We start from the raw sequence: 22009 nt of genomic DNA, 5'->3' as shown, positions 1-22009 counted from the left end.
TATCCCAGCTGACTCAGGGTGAAGGCAGGGGACACCCTGAACAGGTCACCAGTCTATCACAGGGCTACACTTACAGACAGACAACCAAGCACACTCACATTCACACCTACGGACAATTTAGAATCACCAATTAACCTCAACATGTTTCTGGACTGTGGGAGGAAGCTTGAGAATCCAGAGAGAACCCACGCTAAGATCCCGGGTGCCCCCACCGGGACGCAAACCAGTGACCTTCTTGCTGCGAGGCGACAGTGCTAACCACTGCACCACCTTGCAGCCCCAGAAACAAAACAGAATTATAATAACAAACCAAAGTATTAGAGAGTGCTGTACTGAGCCAGCCATCCGCGGCGCCATGTTGGATCCGAGTGTGAAGACATGTCTTCACAGTGTTCATGTGTTCAGACCAAACATTGTCAGCTGAACTGCAACCACGACTGTGATCCAGTCAAGATCAGTGCCGAACTTCATTTATGTTGATGCTCTGCTGTTGCTCCTTTGCAGCCAACCAGTCATGCTTTAGATGGGGCAGGGCTCATCACTCTGCCAACCCTGAAAATGAGGGCGGAAGCTTTAAATATGTTGTGAAAGGGTCGTGTTTTAAATTAAATAATGATGTTTTTCTAAAGCTGACAAACAGCGAGTGAAAGGAAACCTGAGTCTAAGACTAATAGTTGGGTCAAAGTGTTGTCGTCTCCATTTGCCTCCATCTTTCTTATGTGGCATTTGTGGCCCTATCAAACTGGAAGCCTTTCTCATTACATCGTACTCTTATATTACAGTGAGAAAATGTTTCTTTCAAAACATATACAGGAGGCAGTTTAGTTGTATAGGACTGGAATTTCTGGGAGACAGGGTTGACAGTTCCCAGATTAAGTATTTTTGACAGTGTGCTTTTTGGTTCTTTTACAAGATTATCATAGTTTTGGATCCAAATCACCTGCCAATAAGACTTAGATTGTGCAAAACAATTGCAGCATCCGGCCAAAAGAAGTTGTTTTAAAACATTACAACTAGACTTTAATAAAAAATAAATAAATAAATAAAGATGCCATGACATGTTTCCATGACTTGTTAAACGTCAATTCATCTTCAAGAATAGATTTCAGTTCTGACAGTTCACACTACAGTGTTTAACACGTTTATTAGACCACTCGTCTCATTTGTTAAGCACGTGAAATAATATATATATATGTGTGTGTGTGTGTGTGTGTCTCATCCAGCATATGAGGAATTTCAAACTGAATTCGCTTTTTTATACCCAAATCTTAGCGTCTGAGCCGGCTCACTGGGCTTCTCTGAGGAGTCAGAAATTAATCAAGCATAACTTTCAACCACTAAAACAAAAATTTCTGTTCAAGAATGCAAGTAAATAATTATAATTTGACATCTTAATCAAGAAGTAATTAATGTGCTTTACTATTTTTGCTGTTTTTTATGTTTGCTTTTTTTTGTAAAACAGTGAATTTGAAAATTCATGCATAGCAACAATAATTATATTTTAGCATTAATAATATCATTGTGGTTAAGGAGCTTCTACATACTGCTGTATTAACCATTACAGAAACATAAGAAATGCTGTTGATAATTAACAATGCTGTTAATTTAGGACAGCTGCAGCATAAACCTTATATTGGGTGGTGGTCTAACATGTTTGTTAAGCGCTGTATATTTCCACAAACGTCTATTTTTTTATTATCTATTTATTGAATAGGGACAGTCCACAGCTCACACATATCGCCATGTGACGCACCGTACCAGATTATAGCTTCCAGCTAATTTGCATCTATAGTCCGCTGGCAGATCGAGCAGGACACGACAGCACATCACAAATGCTTTCGTGTCAGATGAACATAACTCATGAAGGTCACAGGATAGAAGAGAGAACATGAATAAAAGTCAAAATGGTGTCGACTGCGTAACAGAAACTAAATGATTTAGCGGTCCATCGTACATCTTTAATAAAACCAGACACCTTCAGCAAGACAGCAGGGGCCAGACTGAGCAACAAGTGTGTTTCACCTTGGCACAGGAGGTGTGAGTGCCAGACAGAGGCACTGATCCGGGTGATGGCTGGTCTGGCAGCTACAGTATGAGCGCAGCAACGCCGCAGGAGAGCGCTTTCCCTCCAAGTTACTGGTTGAATGTCCGTTGATCAACTTTCCTCGCAGACTTTGAGAACAGCATCTTGCCTCGTTAGCATCAGTGTAAAAAATTAGCCGGTCACTCACAGTGACAGCTCATTATGTCGTGGCCGTGACTTTACAGTTGTTGTGAATGGAGTAGAGGGAACACACACAGAGGATCAATCTCACAGTCTGATAATCATACAGTACATCAGGGCTGTGACACTTGGTCCGGCACAGAGTGATTTGATTCAGAATCTGGACTGTGGTTGAGACGTATAAAAATTACCTACAGAGATGTTGTGCTGCTTTGTTGCACCATCAATACATTAAAACTGTGTTTGATTTGAGTTTACTGTCATTTCAAATGCAACAGTGACGCTTCTCAGTGGGATTTATGTCTTCTTAGAGGGTGATTAGCAGCAAATGCGTGTTAGAAAGTTTTTCTCAGTGAGGAAGGAACATATAAAAAGGAGAAACTGTACGGTAGTTTCAGTAATGTTCCTTAGAGTGGGGTTTTATTGGAATTACCAGCACGGTTAGCACACATGTCCAGGTCTGATATGGTGTTTTTCATGTATTGGATTTGAACAATATTTGCCTGGAGGGATTTGTTTACTCCTATTATGGTGACTACAGTGATGAATAGCTATAAGGTGCAGCTGAGTACAGTCCAAAGTCTCTGTAATGTGAGTGAACAATGTCCTTGAGGGTTTTATGGCTTTTTTGCAACTGTTGTGATGCGTGTGTGTGTGTGTGTGTGTGGCTTGAAAAGTGCTCTCTGAAGCAGTGAGTGCATGTATATGGGAATGAAACCAGAAGGACAGCCGGCTCGTTCTGTGAAGCAATGTGCAGCTTTTCAAGGGATTGTAAGAGCAGCAGAAACGTGTGTGATCAGTCCGACCTCTGATGTGTAATTCAGAATGAAAGCTGCAGCACCACCATCCCTGCTTTAACGTGAATCAGTGCCGCACTTCAGCTCGTATTTCAGTGCTGGACGTGAAGCTGTCGTTGCAGTGCAGGTAGCTGCAGCGGCAGCACTTGGAGGAGTCCCAGTTGTGCTGATTTCTGTGGTTTCTACCCTGATGCTCTATTGATTCGTTAGTGACACTGATAGTCCGGAGAGAACGAGATGGAGAGAGAAAGAGCAAAAGCAATCGGACTGAGGCTACCTGCTTCAGAAGGCTGTCTAATTAGAAAGACAGAGCGAGAGGGCATCAAATGGACAGATACTGCAGCGCCGGCTGCTCTGAGCGTCGAGGCAGAGAGACATCCCCCCCTGCCGGGTGAGCAGGGACACTACACAGGGATCAGATCAATAGCGCCACTCATCCTTGAAGGATAGGCCCGCCTGGCAGCAGCTCGCTTGTTTAACACAGACAAGCTCTCCAGACTGAAAAAGAGAGAGCCCCTTTAGAAATCAAAGTCGAACATTACTGCCTCTCGCTTCCATTTCAATCAGGACTGTCTTCAGTGCCTTTTTCTGAAGTTCATAGCACAGAATGCAAATTAGTATTTTTAGACAGGCTTTCATTAAAATAAATTATTTGCGAGGCATTATCCGTTGTGGAGTGCAACTGCTCCTGTCAGCTGCATCAGAAGGAACCGGCCTCCAGATACCATCCACGATCACAGTTTAAAGAAAGGACATTAAAGCATGTTTTTATGTAGCCGAGGGGCAAAGAGCTACTCCAGCCTGATGACTGTCCTCTTCCTCTTCTCTTCCACCTCGACAACATAAGGAGACAGAACAGAAAAGGATGAGCTGCTGCTGCCCCCCCTGCAGCTGGCTCTGTTTTTGGCTCGCTCAGCCTTCTGGGAAAAGAGATGTACATTTGGAGAAGTGGCCTGAGGGACGTGACCTCCCCCACAACCGCAGACGCCGTCCCACTGTTTAATAATGACAGCGCCTTATTAGGGAAACTGACTTCCTGATTGATCGGCTATAATCAGCTCGTTAGCCGTGATTAGGCGTTTTTCGGCGGGGGGAAGCTCTACATGCTGGTTCGTACTAAATGCCTTGATCTCGCAGGCTGTTCAGCAGCTTTCAGAACAAAGGCAGATAAGAGAGCAGAGGGATTAAGAGGCCTAAAGAAGCGCAGTGAGAGCGATCAGCGATCTCCGCGGGCTGAAGTCAACCTCTAGATTGACAGGTCGGCTGTCAAGCGGGCGTGCAACACTTTCACCGTGTCCTGATTAGACGAGGAAGTGCTTCACAGACAGTCTGCTCGCCGTGTGGAGGGCATTGTTTTCTTTAAGCACGTACTCTAACATTTGTACTGATGGCACCGCTTCCTCTAGTATAACTCACAGGAACCTAATTAGCATATTACCTTGCAGATTTTTATGTTAATATCCATATTTATGTGGTTCCCTGTTGGCCGTGGAAATGCTCTGACCTCTCGCCCTTATTATAGTCTTAAAGCCACCAGATTAGTGAATACATGAATTTTCATCAGGCTTCCCATGTTTTTACAAGACTCACAGGTTGAACTCTTGGACACAAGGCCATCCAGGATGCTGGAACATCAAATCTGAGCTTTTCTTGAGCGGATATCTGCCAAAAAAAATCCTTAACGAAGCCGAATTAGTGGTATTTTAATAACTGTGTCCACACATGCAGGAATAAACACTGTGAGTAACTACATAGGTGAGTCTTATTAAACAGTATAAATAAAAGAAACGCAACAATCCAGGATAAATGTGCAAGCCAGTGAAACAATTAAACTGCAGAGCACAAAAAAAAATAACCCTGCAAGACTGAAATACGTCACTGCTGATGTAATGTCATCTGACAGATGTACAGACGTTTGCAGTTTACTCTGTTACATCCTGCTAAGGTCTGCATTTAATTGTTTTCTACATGTAAAATGAATTTTAAGTCACTGAAGCTGGCGATGTCTGCGCTTCCACGTGTCAAAAACAGGTATGACACATGACAGTGCGCCAGATTTTATTCCAATGTGCCAGACTCACTGCACCTTTGTTCATAAATGAGGAGATAAAAGTGATGTTAGTTTGCTTCTCGCTGAGAAAAAGCTCCGTAAAGGTTAATGGAAATAGTGATTAATGAAAGTGAAGTATTAATTAAAGCTATGATATAAAAAGAAAACTATTAACCCTCTGAGCACATTGTTATCTAAATAGAATTACACCTTTTGTTAGAGCGATTAACTCTAAAAACAGATGTAATTACTGGATTTTCAACTTTCTGGCTAATCGTCGGTGTTGTGGTGTGCTGCTACGTTGATGAAATCTAAGCTTACAATCATGTCTAAATTCTGTATCCTGACATCAGATGTCTAGATAAGTCTTTACTCTAGTTTTGAGAAATGCGAGTATTCAGAAGGAAGCCATGATACTGCTGCATGTAGACGTCTTATCATTGATTCTGACTGCTGCCGATGCACAGGTGCGACTTCAGCTGCTCTTATTAGTAACAAAATGATGCTTGTATTGTTGATTCTTCTATTCACGTGAACCCTTCAAACAGCCGACGTGCTCCGTCACGTTGATCCTATCCATCCAGTCACAGCTGCACATCCTCATCCTCTGCTTCCTTGTCGTTCACTGTGGCAGCAGTCAAATTAAATGAACCAGTAAACGGTCGTCAGCATCATGGAAGCAGGAAGATGGAAGCACTTTTCAGTATGTTTCATGTGAGCACCGTGTACCAAATATGTTTGAGACCTGGCCCTGGATCAGCCTCATAAGCAGCATACTGGTGCGTGGAAGCACAATCATAGTTTGGATGTTTCTGTCCATGTTTTCACGACGGCCATCCCGCATTAAAGGTTAAATTTAACTCCACATTAAGCTGAAGTGAACCCTAACTGGCATTAAAATTAAAATTTAATGCATGAAGCTAAAGGTGTCGTGACTTTGTCTGAATGGCATCCGGATCAAATGGTGAAAAGAGGAGGAAGAGAGGAGAGAGAAAAAGAACAGAGCAGCAGATCATGTGGATAATCATTCCAGGTCAGCGGCTTGATGAGCAAGAGACATTAACACACCACACTTTAACGCAAGCAGGGACTTCAGAGGAAACAACCGGAGGAGAGCCAGAAAACCAGGGATGGAGTCCATGAAAGCACTGCTGGATTTACTGATCAGGAAAGTCTTGATTTTTCCAAATGTTTCCTCTTCTTTAAAAGACAGATAATTAGTAATTACAATACGGTATCTACCCAATGCGGCACACAGCTTTTCTGATGAACAAAACTTCAGATTTTGTTGTCACAGCAGCTGATTGTGTGTTGCATCAGCAGCGTGTTGTTTCTGTGGAAATTATTAACAGTATTAGTCATTAACGTCATTAGACAATCACAAAACTAGATATTTTACATTTTCCTGGCAGGGCATTGTTTTATCATAACACATTAAAACAAACTTTTAAACCTCAAAAAACACAACATATAAATCAGGATGATGAGATCCTGAAGCTGTCAGTCACTAGTGAGGCTTCTACTTTGCACTGTGATGTTTTCAACACCCACATTTGGGCAACTTCTGCGACGATACATTAGAATAACAGAAACAGAGCACAAATTCCAGCACATTGTGACGCGCCACTATGGCAACTAACGTGATTAAGTTTGCTGATGTGGGCACCGTGTGGGAGAACGTATCTGATTAGAGCAGCGGTGCGCCTATCTGTGGACTGTCCAGCTGCTTTTAGAAGAAAGTCCCACTTTCACCCACCTCAAAGGGCCTTTATTAATGCACATTGTGATGTAAAACCGGTCCGATGTCTGCATTGTACTGAACAGATGTCTACGCTACATGGCACGTTGGCCCATTTCTGGTATCTGGCAAGAAGTTAAAGGACAAAGTGACGGAGTAAATGCCCTTCCTTGTTGCAGTCAGAAGTGCACACAGAACAAAAACAGGTGCACAGACCCCAGTGTGGGCGGATGCGCTGTGCTCTAGTGGCTTAAATGTTGCCTGTGATTCTTGTTTATCATCTCGCTATATCAGTGGATCTGTTCTCCGCTGACATCTTTATATATATATCTATATAGTATGTATTGGTTGGTGTGTGAGAACGTGTCAGTGCAGTGGAAGGATGCTAGTGATGATCTAATCTGTTTGGTGTGATCTGACCTGCCGCCAGCTGGCTTCATGTGTGTCTAATCAAGCCCTGGATCTTTGCCTGGGCGCACCTGTAGAGGAGCCCAGATATCGGGTGACTCACCGTGCACGCCTCATTTTGCACGGAGGAAAGTCCACACGTTTCTGAATTGCATACATACAAAAATACACGTTTCTAGTAAGAAACACTGAAGGCATTGAGGCCACGTTTTGAAGGGATGATTTGGTACCCACTCACTCCTCTAACAGGATGGATATGTTACACCCTAGTGGTTGAAGTGAAGAATTCGATTAACCTCTTCTCTCTGATTGTCTGTCTGTACCAGTAGCTCTGATTCCTAGTAACATTTTTATGTGTGTGAGTAACATAGAGTAAGTTTGTTAATGCACTCTCATGTGTTTGGTGTGATCTGACCTGCTGGCAGTTGGCCTCATGTGTGTCTAATCAGGCCCCGGATCGTTGACCAGGTGCACCTGTACATTAACCTACATATAAGGTGACTCACCATGCACGCCTCACGCTGCACTGAGACAACATGGACTGAAGAGGGTGCACTCTGTGGAGCCCTGTAAGGTGACGGAAGTGTTTACAATCCAGACTCTGCATAAATGCACTGAAAACCTCTTTGAGGAAATATGGGCAAATATGTTTGTAATACCATTTAATACTATTTAACCTCCATAGAATACACTACATAGAAGTAGTCATTGGTTTTCAGAATGTGTCAAAGCAGGGAGCAGACAGTTTTTTTCTGGGTGCCTTGTTGTTGCAGGTTGTCCTGAAGGTAGCTATGGACGACCATGAAGAATAATGTAAAACTCGAATGTGTTAGAAGTCAGATTCTTTACGTGAATAACAGAAAACAAACAACAGTGACGCTATAACGCTTGTGCATGCCATGAAGCGACCACACAGCCTCCACAGCCCTCGCATGTTGACGATTCATTTGAAGTCCGCACCACAGCTGCCCTTTAAAAAGCACAAACTGTTCGCTGCAGCATACACACAACTGGGACGTAATATTCCATCATAATATTCCACCTTAAACTTTGACCGTCGCAGTCTGTAGTATGAAATAAGCTGCCATGTGTTTGTGTGTGACTCAAGCTTGTCTGCATTTGCACAAGACTCTGTAACTGTGCAGATGTTGGCTGCAAAATCCAACCGGGTGCAGTCCAACATCCTGGTACTTTTGGTATCCAACATATGAAATGCTACGTATTGGGACATACTAAGTTGTTGTTGTTGTTTCTGGTCTATTATGGTGGTATAGATATTGGAGCACACCTAAAGTCAAACACAAGTGGAGATGAGTTCTAGACACATTCTCCATCACAGCTGGATGTCGATCAAAACCAGCTGTCAGTCACAAATTAAAAAGTTAAATTAAATGAATGTCAGAACAAAAGGAACGAAAGCAAAAATATCAATATCTGTCCTCAAATATCTGCATAAGTAAAATTGTAAGAAAGAAAAGAGCTTTTTTTAAATTCACATTACTTAGACATTCCTCTCAGCGCCACAGAACCCACTCACCGCTGACATATTGATACTGAAACATCCTAAAAAGCTTCAAATGGCCTTAACTGAGGCAAGAGGCAGAGGGGAGACAGGGAGAGGAGGGTGGAGGACGGTTTGAGATGAATCCACCAGAAAATGGATCAGCACAGGCAAATTTATAATATATTTCCTTCCCCCGCTGCTCGGCTGGAATTGCTTCTAGGGGAAATCATAAAGCGGAACGCGAGCCAAGGAATTCCTCCTCCAGCCTCTTTCGGGAGAGACTGATGCCGGCGTTAGTTGGGGCTGACACCTTTCCGAATCGTGTTTTATGTAAATGCAGGTCTCTAAAACAAGTATCCAAGGGTAATATTTGCAGAGGAGATGGCGGAGACGAGCGGGCCTGACGCAGTTCGCTTTCTGCTTCCTGCTAATCTGCTCGATTAATCACATCAGCAGAGGCAGAGATATAAATGCTTCAATCGTGAGATGAAAGCATGATGGATGAGCGAGCTAAGAGGTCCTCTTGCTCTCTCTCTCTTCCTTTTTCACTCTCTCCTCTCTCCTCCATCTCTTTCCTTCCTCCGTTGCTTTAGCTCTTTCCTGCAGATGATTTTTTTCACAACCTCTACATTATTCCCGTCCCTTCCTTCCATATTTCTTTTTTATTTGTCTGTGCTTCTTCCCCTCTTCCTTCCACATCGCTCGTTTCTGTCTCCTGTTTATTCAGTTTTTGTTCTTCTCTCACTTGTCTGTTGACGCTGATCCATTTTCTTCTTTTCTATATTATATAGATGATGTCATAATTAAAATACAAAGATTTAAAATGGGTTGTCGCTTAAAAGGTCTTTCCATTAAATATCACTACCGCTCATCTGACCCCCTCAGAATCAGCAAAATTCTTCTTTGTTTATATTTATATTCCACACCAGGCGCCCAAATCTTGTTTTTGTTCAGCATAATTTTTCTATAACCAGCATCAGTATCATAGTTTCGATAGCAAAGCTGCAACAGTTTAATGTCTGTGATGCACAGTTTTAGAAACAAGCACAGCTATCCTGGATGTGTTACCGGTGTTTTGATAGTGTTTTAAAACTGGCTGTCTTGGTTAAACTTTCAAGGATGTATGACAGGTGGTTGGTGAAAACAAGCAGAGTTTTGGACACGTACAGTGTTTAACGAATTCATTAGACCACTTGTTAAGCCCTGTATATAAATATACAGACCATCCAGCATCGTGAAGGGCTTTAATTCACACTCAGCGCTCGGCGTTTTACCATTTAGAATAGAATAGAAGAATAGAAAAATACTTTATTTATCTCAGTCTGGGAAATTGCAGAGTTATTATTATTATTATTACTGAATTATTTTGAACAGGAAAGAGGAATCTCAAACTTTCACCTTTTAATCCCCACATTTCAACCACTAAAGCCAAATGTTCTGTTCAGGAATGCAAGTAAATAATTAGAATTTGGCATCGTAGTCAATTAATAAAAATGTGCTTTACTGTTTTTCAGGTTTTTTTTTTGTAAAACACTAAATCTGAAAATTCATGGTTAACAATAATAATAATTAGATTTTAGCATTAAAAACATCATTGTGGTTAAAGAGCTTCTACATGCTGGTGTATGAACCATTACAGAAAGATGATTTTGGTAATTATCAATGCTGTTCATTTTTGTTGCATAAACCTGTTAAGCGCTGTACGTACACGCACCGATACCTTTGAGGAGAAAAAAAAGGGTAATTCCGTCTAAAATCAAACAAATCTGAAAGATCATTTCATCCTAGCTGCTTACAATCAGCTGATCTTTTTGTCCAATAACTTTGTGATATTTAAGGAACTTAACATGAAACATGAAAGCAAGATTTCCCAGCAGAATATCCTGCTGCAATGAGATGATAAATGTTCTTCACCTCCGCCTGTCAGTGGTTTTAAAGTTGAGGCTGATCAGTGTTTACAACTTGGAGCGCAAACAGTAATTATAGTCCCATGGGTGTCAGCAAGTTGCTTGGTCCATAAAGCCAATAGCACCATAGACGAGGCTTACTGGGAGGATAAAAGATGCCAAAAATCAGCACGGTAGGATGAGACAACCTGAGTATTGTTTTAAAAAGACCTCGTTGAAGCCCCTTGTCCTTCTAGTCGTAATCTTGTAGGCCTGAGATCCATTAATAAAAAGTACCTAGAATGATGTTCGACAGTCCGAGATTGGACCTTTAACTGTTCTGGACCCAAAAACACACCATTAGACATTTACTATTTTTCTGTTTCTGACTCTGTTATTATCTTATTTGCCGTTTATGCTTTCTATCTTTATTTGTACAATTCCTTTTTCTCTGTCTTTAGAGAACTCTTGCCCCATTTTTTTCTTAGCTGGGGTCAGACTCACAAGAATTCTGTACAGTTTCATTTAGCTGTATTCCATCATTATTTTTCACAACTGGGCTAAATTGTCTGTCCTCAGTCTGGCATCCTGCAATAATCACAGATTTATTTCATTTTCTTCACAATGGGATGATTTTCCGTTAATATTCAGACATTTTTGGGCAGTTTGAGTCATTTTGCAGAAAACGTGGTCCATTTCATCTTTGGTATTTGATTGAAATCATGTAAGAACAGGTGTTTATGTGTCGATAAGATTTTTGGAGTAGACTCCCGGAGAAGCTGTGTGAAAGCAGGAGAGAGGCAGAGGAAAGGTGAGCTGTGTCCTGAAGCAGGGCTATAAATTGCCTCCCTTGTCGAACCCAAAGGGCAAAGCTTCATTCCTCCAACAGTTTATCTCCTCTGTCCTTCCCTCCGTCTTTACATCCGTCCATGCATACGTACATCCTTTCTGTGTTAATGGAGGGAGTGTTTTTTGTAATCGACCATAACCGTAATGAATCACCTGGGCCTTCCTTGGGTGTAGCTGTGGTTTCCATCAGCAGGTCTTCTGACATTAAAACACTTCTTTTTGCCCTATCTGCAGTCTGCAGGGCTTCCTCCCTCCTCCCTCATTGTTCTCCTCCTTTCTTTCTTTTCCTCCTCCTCTTGCTCCCTCCACCGCTCTCCTCATTGCGCCTCCTCCTCACGTCCCTCCGCCCTCCACATTAATCACATGGCAGGGAGAATAAAGCAGAGCATCTGTAATAGTTTAGCAGCGTCACTGAAGGACGGGCAGAGGTCGGCTAGCATCGCGGCTAATGTGTAGACACCCGGGGTTGTGTGTGTGTGTGTGTGTGTGTGTGTGTGTGTGTGTGCGTGTGTGTGTGTGTGTGTTCATGTATTAACAGTAATAGATGGCTTGGTGTGGATGCAAGGACAGAACGGGGACATGAGGCGCTAAAAATGGATCGCTACCCGGTGGTCTAACACACACACACACACACACACCTATATGCACATATCTATAGATACACACGGTGGCATACGTGTGCGCACACACATGCATCTGAATGCTACACATGCCAGCAGACACACACAAACACACACAGGTACGACATGTCCCTCGTGGGGCTGCTTGTGCGTCATTTGATCTGATTTTTAAGGGCATCTTTATCATCTTTTCTGTCATTTTATTGATGGATATTTGCAAATTTTGGCTCACTGACTATTTATTTTGCCCACTGCTGGGAACTAGAGGCAGGTCCAACAGAAGAGTTGGGCTGGCTCTCTCTATTTTTTTTTTACTGGCGGGTTGATTTGTTGTCGCTGCAGAGGTTGTGCGTCACTTAAGTTCTCCTGCTGCCAACACTTTCTCCTGAGTTAGGCTGTGCTCCGGCGTGTTTTCTGATCACAAAATGCTCTTTTTTTTTTTTTTTCCTTCGCCTAAAATGCACTGGAAAGATTCCCCCGCTGATCGGCTGCCACACAGCCTCCCACGGCGGCCTAGAGGGGAACACAACTCGCATTCATGCATGAATTTCCATCAGACGCCTTTCATCAAAAAAAAATGTTCAAATCCAAACAAAGGGGACTCCTAATCATCGTAGAGCTTTTTGTCTGCTCGTTTTTTATTTCACGGGTGTTGTTTTAACTTTGAAGGGCACTTTGTTGTAGTTTAGTTTCCACACACACACACACACACACACACACACACACACCCTCAGTGTCTCTCGGCCCATGTCAATGTTTGTGTTGGAGTCTCTGAACCAGATAAGGAAGTCATTGTGTCTCCTGTAATGAAAAGGCAGGGTGACGGCGCTGATAGGATTTTCAATATCTCACCGTGCTCGGGTGAAAACACTGCGCGCACGCCATAACCTTGACTACAGCGCATGTCAATCAATCCAATCCATCCGAGCACCCCGACTCACCCCCTCGCTCCCAGTGACGGGTGAGATAAACACCGTCGTTGTCCAGCTTCGGCTTGCATTGATAACTTTCTACAAAGGGGAGATAGCAGAACGCAGCGCGATCAATAATGAGCTCATAATTTATGAATCCGCCGCTCATTGTGTGGAACTTGTATGTTCTCCTCGTGTGTGCACGGCGCTCCCGGGACTCTACAGAACAAACCAAGTGCAAGGTCAGCAGGCCACTTGAAGTCACCTGTGAATGGATTTTTGTCACCTGTCCGTCTGTTGAACAGCAGGAAGATAAAGATATGGAGCGTCAAAGCAAACCAGAGTTTACTATTGTTTCCATAAATAACTGATTAACCACAAGTGACCATTGGAAAACAGCTTTCTGTCTGAACAGTGAATGTGTTAATGTGGGTGCTTTTGTATTGGTGCAACGCTGTAAATGTTACACAATATAGCTGCCCTTTGGGGGACATGGACAAACACAAATATCTACATGTCTTTTAAGAATTACATGTTTCAATAATATAGTTCTGTTTTGGATTTTTTTTTTTTTGTTCTTCGGCACTGAAGAGTACACATTTCTTGCACTATATTGTTTGGTGTGTTGGGTATTTACCCCTCATACAAACAGGAGAAAGTAGAGAAATTTAACCCACTGCATCCCAAAGATAAAGATAAAGACAAAGATAAGCTTTATTGATGCCACAGTGGGGAAAGTTCACCGTTACAACAAAGTGTCCAGTCAGTGCAAGAATGCTTTAGAAACGGCCGGTGCAAATTGTAGGAAAAAGAAACAGAAACACACAAATTACAAGAGAAATGCATATACAGAACTTTATTTTATTTGTTTTTTTTTTTTTTTAAGAGCACTATATAGACAGGATGAGGTGGTAACAGTTATTGCACACAGTGGAACGGGTCTGTTGATGGAACCAGTGCAGCAGAACCAGAGGTGCCAGTGGAGTTTGTGATACAGCCCTGTAGAGTCTGACTGATGTTGGAATAAAGAACCTGCGGAAACGTTCCTTCTTACACTTTGGCTGTAACAGTGTGTCGCTGAACGCACTGCTTAAGGAGTCTGATGCAAACGGTCTCTGGCTGATTTTCTTCCTTTTTTTTTTTTTTTCACTTGCTGCTGCAATGTTTGTACTAAGCTCAGCTAAAAACGCACCTACTGGACTGATATCTGTCCGGAAATTAAATTATTCTCCTCATCTAACCTCAATTCAGGAAGACACTAAGTAAATATCAAAGTATTCCTTGAGAAATGTAATAAAGCATTGGGCTCACCTGATATTATATCAGATTTAAGGTCTTGTTCTGGCTCCATGCTGATGCAGCTCCAGTCAGACTGAAAGAGAATATGAACACAAATTCACTATAACATTTCTGGTTTATTTTGAATGGTGAAAGAAGTATTCAGGACCTTTACTTAAGTAAAAGTACTAGTACAGCAAAGTAGTAGTACTCCATTACAAGTAAAACTCTTAAGTAAAAGTACATAGGAGCCAGATGTAGTTAAATTAATACAGTTAAAGTCCTGGTTTGGTCCCTCTGACTGATGTTATTATTTTATAGATTATTAATAATGAAGCCTCAGAGTGTCTGTAGCATGCTGCTGCTGGAGGTGCTGCAGGTGGAGCTAGTTTCAAATACTTTATATCCAGTTTATATACAGGAGATCCAGATCAGTCTGCGGGCCTGTCACATGAAGAATCAGAGGAATAAAGCAAAAACTTGTAATTTAATTTCAGCTGACATATTGGATCAGTGGAAAGTCCATTAAAATTAAACCATAACAGCAATTTAGAGGGAAAAAAGAATCACTCTATGGTGGAATGTGAGCCAAACTACACGCTGCTCTTTAGACGAAGGCAAAAAGTCTTGTTTGATCTTAAACTGCAGTTTAAAAGATTGTTCTGTTTGCCGTTGCATCAAATCTTCATCCTGAAATAGTTGTCAGATAAATGTAGTGAGTAGAAAGTCTCTGAAGTGTAGCAGAGGATAAGGGTAAAAAGGAAATACTCAAGTAAAGTATAAATACCTCAAAGTTGTACTCAAGTATCGTACTTTCATTTTCTTGTTTATTTCACACGTGCATAAAGAAATGACTTCCTTCCTCACCTCCCATTTTCACGTCATGTCATCTGTGTTATTTGATTGTAATGTCTAAATCAATCTGCAATGAACTGAACTGAAGCTGCTCTGACCTCACACACACACACACACACACACGTGTTTACCTTTGGGTCACTCCATGCAAAACCAACCAGCACCCTCACAATCAAATTAGTATTTTATGTGCAATAGCTTTAGCATATTTAATGAGGTTGTGCAAAATCCGTCCTTAATGCCAGGAATAATCTTTTGAGTTACAAGCCTCTAAAAAATGCATACGGCTGAATCGAAGTTTTGTGATTTTTAATTCATTTGAGACACACCACCGTTAGAAAATGTTGTGACACAGGAGGGGTCATGATATCAAAATGTAGATAAATATTTTAAAGTTAAAAAAAAAAAAAACATCAGCTCACTGTGAGGTGGTCAGGTGGGAATTGTTTTCTCAGATTTGGTTGCTTTTATATGAAATGACCCTTTAATATATTTACATTCACACACACACACACATTTGCAAACATGCACACACCTCCAACAGTAACGTCTTTCTCTGGTTCCTAACAGCCTGAGTCTTGGCCTGTGTTGCAGGAGGATGAGACGGGTGAGGGGCGTTTCAGCTTCCCCGGCTACGGCATGGGCCCCGCCTGCCTGCAGGCCAAGGACGGCATGGCCATCAAAGGCAACAACAACAACGCTCCGGCCTCGGCCGCGCCCGAGAAGAGCATCGAGGAGATGAAGAAGTTGTTCATCAGTCGGGCCAAGCGCATTGACACGGTGTCCCGCGTGGCCTTCCCGCTCGTCTTCCTCATTTTTAACATTTTCTACTGGATCACTTACAAGATCATCCGCAGCGAGGACATCCACAAGCAGTAGTCAAGAGACGGAGGAGGAGGAGGAGGACGAGGAGGAGGAGGGCGAGAGCGGCGCGAAGAGGAAATCACAGAGAAAGAAAACGGAGAGAGATGACTTCAATTGGAGATATCATTGGCTCTTTTTTTCGTCCACGCCTCCTGCCCTCGTCTCCTTTCTTCAGCCTCTTCCTCTTTCGGTCGAGGACAAGTTGCTTTTCGTGGCAGTCAGCCTCCTCAACCTCACCCGACCCCCTACTAGATATTATTTAAGATACTCATTGCTTTGTTTTCCCTCGATTCTTCTCTCCTGCCCCGAATCCCGCGCCCTGTTCCTGTCTCTTTACACCTCCTGAATAATCCGGACCAGTGCAATAGCAATGCAGTAAAATGCATGATATATGAATGTGGCAATATATTAAAGAAAAGATGATAAATGAAAAAGTAAACACAGACTTTTGCAGGCGCAACCCAACAAACTGTGTGGGAGTGGACGGACTGGAACGAAAGGAGACGACGAGAGAGAAAGAGAGAGAGAGAGAGAGCCTTGTAAAAGATCTTGTATTTGATTTTAGTTTTTTGTGTGGAGACAGATATATAATTCTATATGAAAAAGTGATGTAGGGACGGGGTGGGGATGTGCAAGAGGCGTACAGCAGTGTAATATACTCATATATCTATCATAAGTGGGTGGAAAAAAATGTGAACTTTCCAAAGGTGGGCATCTGGAGATGAAGGATTTTTCACCAAAAAAATAAGGCAGAGAGGTGGATCGGTGCTTCCATGAAATAAAAGCGATGCAAGGATCACGCATTCTATATATCTAGATTTGCTTCAAACGTGTATTGCAAGCACTCGTCAAAGCTTTTTCCCTCCCTCCCGCTGCCGACACCACAAAACCTTGAACTGCAGAGACACTTGTTGCCGTCAATCACTCGACTGGACAAAAAGAGAAAAAAAAAGAAAACAAAAAAAAGAAATAAATACGTCAAAACACTGGACAAGCAGTGCTGAAGATTATGAGACTAAACATGTATCTGTGGTCAACATGTTCCTCTACCTGTCCTCAATTTATTTCATGTTGCATTTGTTGTTTTCTTGTTTCAAATGAACTTATGTGCCAACCGAACATGTCGCTTTGTGGCTGTGCAGCGCTCTGCAGCTCCGACCTTTTCGTCCGGAGGAAGGTGGGGTGGGCGGTTTGATGTCAGTAAAATGGCGTCTCCTCGTGTGCTTCTTCTGGGGTTTGTTTTTTTTTGTTTTTAAATTTATCAACCGGAGAAAGAGCCGCTCGATCCTGGACAGAGTAACACGCAGATCCTCGTTTGCTTTCCTCGTTGTGTGACTGAAACATCCACATGTTTACATCTTCCTGTGCTTCCTTGCTTTGACCCCGCCTTAATGTGACGCCCACGACCCCGCCCGTCCGGACCTCCAGCTGAGAGGACACATGTTGTAAATGATGTGGATTAAAACACCTGTTACACCTTAATTAACTGTATTTCCATCTCATTCACCAGTTGTAGCTGCAAACTTCGCATATAAAGCTACGTGATCATCGCCCGCAGAACAGCCGGATTTATTTGGTCGTAGCCTCGCTGATCGCTCACTAGGCTGACTCGTACTTTGACTGATTTTATTTGTTTTGTATGCCAGGCTTCTCTATGCAACGAGCAGTATATGCAATTATGATTTTTTGGCTCCTCCATCTCAAACAGGCCACTGTTTCTTTCATGCTTTCATGCTTATCTGTGAGAACAGAGAAGATAAATCTGTCCAGGCACTTTTTCGCCCACTGCATGTGTGAAAAAATGATGTTTTCTAGTAGAAATCTGCAGGATGCAGATTGAGCCAAACTGAGCCACCAGTGGAGGGAAAGTAGAGGAACTGCAGCTGGATGCAGGTGTTTTTTCTTTTTATGGTTGTTTCATGTTTTGTTTTTCTTCCTCTGTCATCTCCTCAAGTCTGATTTGTCAACTCAGAAGATCCCAAAGTGCTTCTTTATTTCACAAATGACAGAAATTTGCAGAGCGGTTACGATGTGAAAAGGGAGGTTCCCAATTCTGTAGCAGAGAAAAACTACAGTTTAAGATTTATTGTATTGTTAACGTTGCCCCGTTCATTCAGAAAGTTTTCAGCGACACACATCAAAGGAAAGGTTTAATGTCATGGGTCAGTGTTCCTGAGAGAAAGATCACTCTAATGCATTAAGTACAGAGCTGAAACTGGGAGATGATTAGCCTAGCTTAGCATTACTAGCCAAGACATTTTGTAGTTATGTTGGTGTCTTAGTTTGTGCGCTGAATAAACAAAGGGGAACAACATGCAACACGTGCAAGTGGTTGGTGCAACATGTCTTCATGCTAAGCTAAGCTAACATCCTTCTGCCTCCAGCCCATAATGTCTTTCCAAACTCTCAGAAAGAACACAAGTAGCCAAGTTTCCCAAAGTATAATGATCTCTGATCAGTGAGCCACTGTTTAACCGGTATGTGGATCCTTTTGTTTTATTTCCTGAGCAACACGAAGAGCAGAAATATGGTCGAGTACGAGTGTGTGTTAAATGTAAACCATGAAAAAAGAAAACAAACAAAAACATTTCGTTCAATATTTCCAACTTGGTTTTGAAGAAAAACCAAAGATGTGTTTTTTTTTGTTGGTCGTGTTTGACGTGGTTGTGATTCGCCTTGTTGCTGCTGAGGATGTAACGTCACGCTCGCTCGTGTTCAGTAACCTGCCGGATGCGGTTCTGGTTTCGTCTGATTTGTTTCTGAAACATAATACGTACAAAATACTTTCACATGGAAAATTTGTGCATCTTCCCCCCACGATCCTGTATTCCTTCACCTACTTGTTACCGAAAACCCCGGCCCCTTTCACCGACAGGATATTTATTGGTAATATTTATTGGCAAAACAGTTTATTTTTGTTTGTTAGTGGCAGAGAACACTGAGGCTTTTTGAATTACTCTGGTTTGATGGAGACGAGACCGTTCTTGTTTGTTTTTATTCCATCCATCGTGAACCTAAAACTACTTTTTCACGACTTTATTCCAGAGTGTGTAAGACTGATCCGAAGGGCTATGCCACACACGCACACACACACACACACACACACACGTTCTTCTGTTCACATTCCAGCATGTTTGGACAAGCGGAAGTGCCATAAAATTACACTTCCCCCCCCCCGACACCTATGCATTTCATTCAGCGAGCCATTCCCAGATACAGCGACGTAGAAGTTCTCAAGGCCACGATCACCTAGGACGCTTTGTTTTGCAGCAGATGGGTGTCTTTTGTCAAGTACGCAGGCGGCGTTCAGCGTGTGAAATGAAGGTTTGGACAAGGCAAACATTTGCAAAGTGAGATTTTCAGCGATAAATTCATCAGCCTCTTTCTGCTCACAGATTCATCTCTACAGTCAGTAGCTGCTTAACGTGAATTTAACTGCTGCGTCGTGACTTTAACCCTCAAGCAGTTTCTTTTTGTTGTTCTTGTTGTTCCGTTGTGGACTTCTTTAGAGCTCAGCAGAGTTTGGATGCTGAAGTAATTTGTCGGTAAATATACTGTTCAGTGAATACTGAGTGATTTTTCACACAGATCAACTCAACGTAGCAACATGTGAGTGAAGTCAGCGCAAAAGGTAGCACAGATGGTGTTTAGGTGGCTTGACAGGAACTGATTTAATACCTCTAGATAGCTTTTCTGTTGTTGTTTTGAACCCGAAATCCACCCGCTTTTTTGTTTCATCAAAAAGCAGCTCACAGGTAATGCTGAGCTCAGTAATAATGTTGACTGTTTAGATTACATGAGTAGCAGCAATGTAGCAAAGTGTGAGGAGAACTGGGCATTGTGCTTGGCCAGTTAACAAACAAGTTGATCTTTACCTTGCCTGATAGAAGCTGGATTGGATCTGAGCAGCGATGCAGACTGGACTGGAGTGCAGTCTTAAGTCAGAGCTCTCTTTACCGGTCGATCTGCATCTGTGTGAGGCCCCTGGGCATCGCATCAGGCGTCCTCTCTGGAAAGAAATCTGCTCAGGACCCGCTCTAGAGATTATATCTCCCAGTCGGGAGAGACGGGAGGGTTCCCAGGAGACGAGCTGGAGGGACGCGGTTTAAGGAGATAGATGGATAATAGTAATGTTGTGTGCTGCTTCCATTTTCTCTCCACCATTCCTTTGTGGTCTTACTTTAAGGCTCCCGATCCTGTTGCCCCAAAAACCAGCTCAGAGGTTCTGCTTTAACAATCTGTGCTGGTCAGTGTAGCTCAGTCTGAATTGTTTCCGTGCTTTCTTAAAGACAACTATTTAATGTAGAACGCTACAGAGCCCACAATGGAGATTCTCATACAGTCCTTGTTCAATAAATCGGCAGAAGTAAATAAAGCGTGGGCCTTGAGAGCGTCGTAAAATCCAACATTTTTGTACTTAAAGGCAGCTTTCGAAGCAGTCTGTTAAGATTTTATTGCAAAATGACAAATTAAAATGGTTCCCAGCTAAATGAGCGTAGATTCACAAACAGTGCCATCTAGAGTTCCTGTGGGACGACAGGATGACATAAACCAGCTCTGGCTGTCTCCACTCGTAGCCTCCTGATGCCTCCTCTCTGATCACGGCCTGAACCTGAGCAGGAAACCTCCTCAGCAGGCTGAGTCAAATTAGGATGACTCTTTTTTTTTTTTTCCTTGTGTGCCATAAAACTCTGCAACCATCCACGAGCCTATTTGCCAACAGCAGTCGTCCGGTTTCTCGAGCATACACACATATCTTCTCGTGCCATATGGGGGTTGAATATGCAACTAAGAAAACGAGGACCTACAAGCATATCATGCATTTATTCAACCGCCATTTTCCATGATTCATGACCCTCTCCTCAGGCGTGGGTGTTGTGTGTATCATAGTCATGTTAGAGCTGTCATAGGCCTCACGTCATTGTATTAATCATTGTTCTACTATCTGGGTTTGGGGGAAGGGAGGGGTTCATGACATGACATAGATACCGGGTTTATATTGCATTACGGTGTGATGTGATGCAAACGGACTGAACACCGAACAAGAGGGATGCGTTTTTGGAAGTTTATAAATCCTTAGGTTCTGAACTGGATTTTAAAGTAGCATGGTTTGATTTGTTGATGATTAATGATTCTCTTGGTTTCCGGGGGGTTTTGTTCGATTCCCTTGTATTTTATTGTATGTATTGTACAATCCGATGCCCTGAGGGAGAAGGAAAAATACAGTGACTCCTGAATTGCTGTGAACTAAAGGAAACATTATTGTTATTATTCTGATTATTAATTCATTTATTTTCTTTGCACAAGTTGGAATGGCCTTAAGTTTTGCTTTACTTGCTTCTATTGTGTATTGGCACAAAGTGCACCTGTTTAATTTGCAGAATTTACGATGCTCATTACGACGCTTATAATCTGAGAGTGCACATCGAAGCAGGATGAAAAAAAAACACACACAAAAAAAACAAAAAAAAAACAAGAAAAGTTCAGCAAATCCTTTTTATTTTTCATTAATCTGAGAAACAATATTTTGCATGAATATAAATACAATGGCAGATATTTTGGCTTGTACAAAAAAATGTGAAGCAATTTGAAGAGAAAAAAAAAAAAGAATGTACCGTTTCTGCTGTATCTGTATATATCTAAATATTTATTGAAATATGTCATACTACTAATTCTATTAACGATTAAAGGTTTTCTGAACAAAAATCTCTTTACCTGTTTTTGAACATTGTCAAGGTTGTTGGAGTTGGATCTTCTGCTTTCTGTTACTCGACTCAAGGATCTGTGTAATCATTAAAGAAAAAGTATTAAAAATTGCAAATAAATCCTTGCAGGAGGGTGTATTTATTGTCTGGCATCCTTGTGACTGTCTGTGTATTGTTTTTTTAAGAACTTGAGGGGAAACAATCTCATGCATTCCTGATGTTTTGCCTGAATTATTGTGTTAGAAAGTCTTTCTCTTGCTTTTGGCTTCTCCTGTGTCGTGTTAACTGACACCTTTCAAGGAGCGAAGAGCTTGACCCTG

General features: G+C 42.1%; 1 protein-coding gene across 1 annotated transcript in view; it reads left to right on the top strand.

Annotated features, from left to right (window-relative positions):
* glra1 (glycine receptor, alpha 1) overlaps window positions 1-15999 on the top strand; it is a 135541-nt gene extending 119542 nt beyond the window's left edge. Inside the window, exon 11 of the mRNA XM_008306316.1 lies at window positions 15715-15999. Coding sequence (XP_008304538.1) covers window positions 15715-15999 — 285 coding nt within the window. The remainder of the gene's footprint in view (window positions 1-15714) is intronic.
* The last annotated feature ends 6010 nt before the right edge of the window (window positions 16000-22009 follow it).

Source organism: Stegastes partitus, unplaced genomic scaffold (assembly GCF_000690725.1).
Source record: "Stegastes partitus isolate 25-593 unplaced genomic scaffold, Stegastes_partitus-1.0.2 Scaffold45, whole genome shotgun sequence".
Lineage (NCBI taxonomy): Eukaryota > Metazoa > Chordata > Actinopteri > Pomacentridae > Stegastes > Stegastes partitus.
The sequence above is the reverse complement of the archived record's forward strand: the minus strand, read 5'-3'. Positions and strand labels throughout refer to the sequence as shown.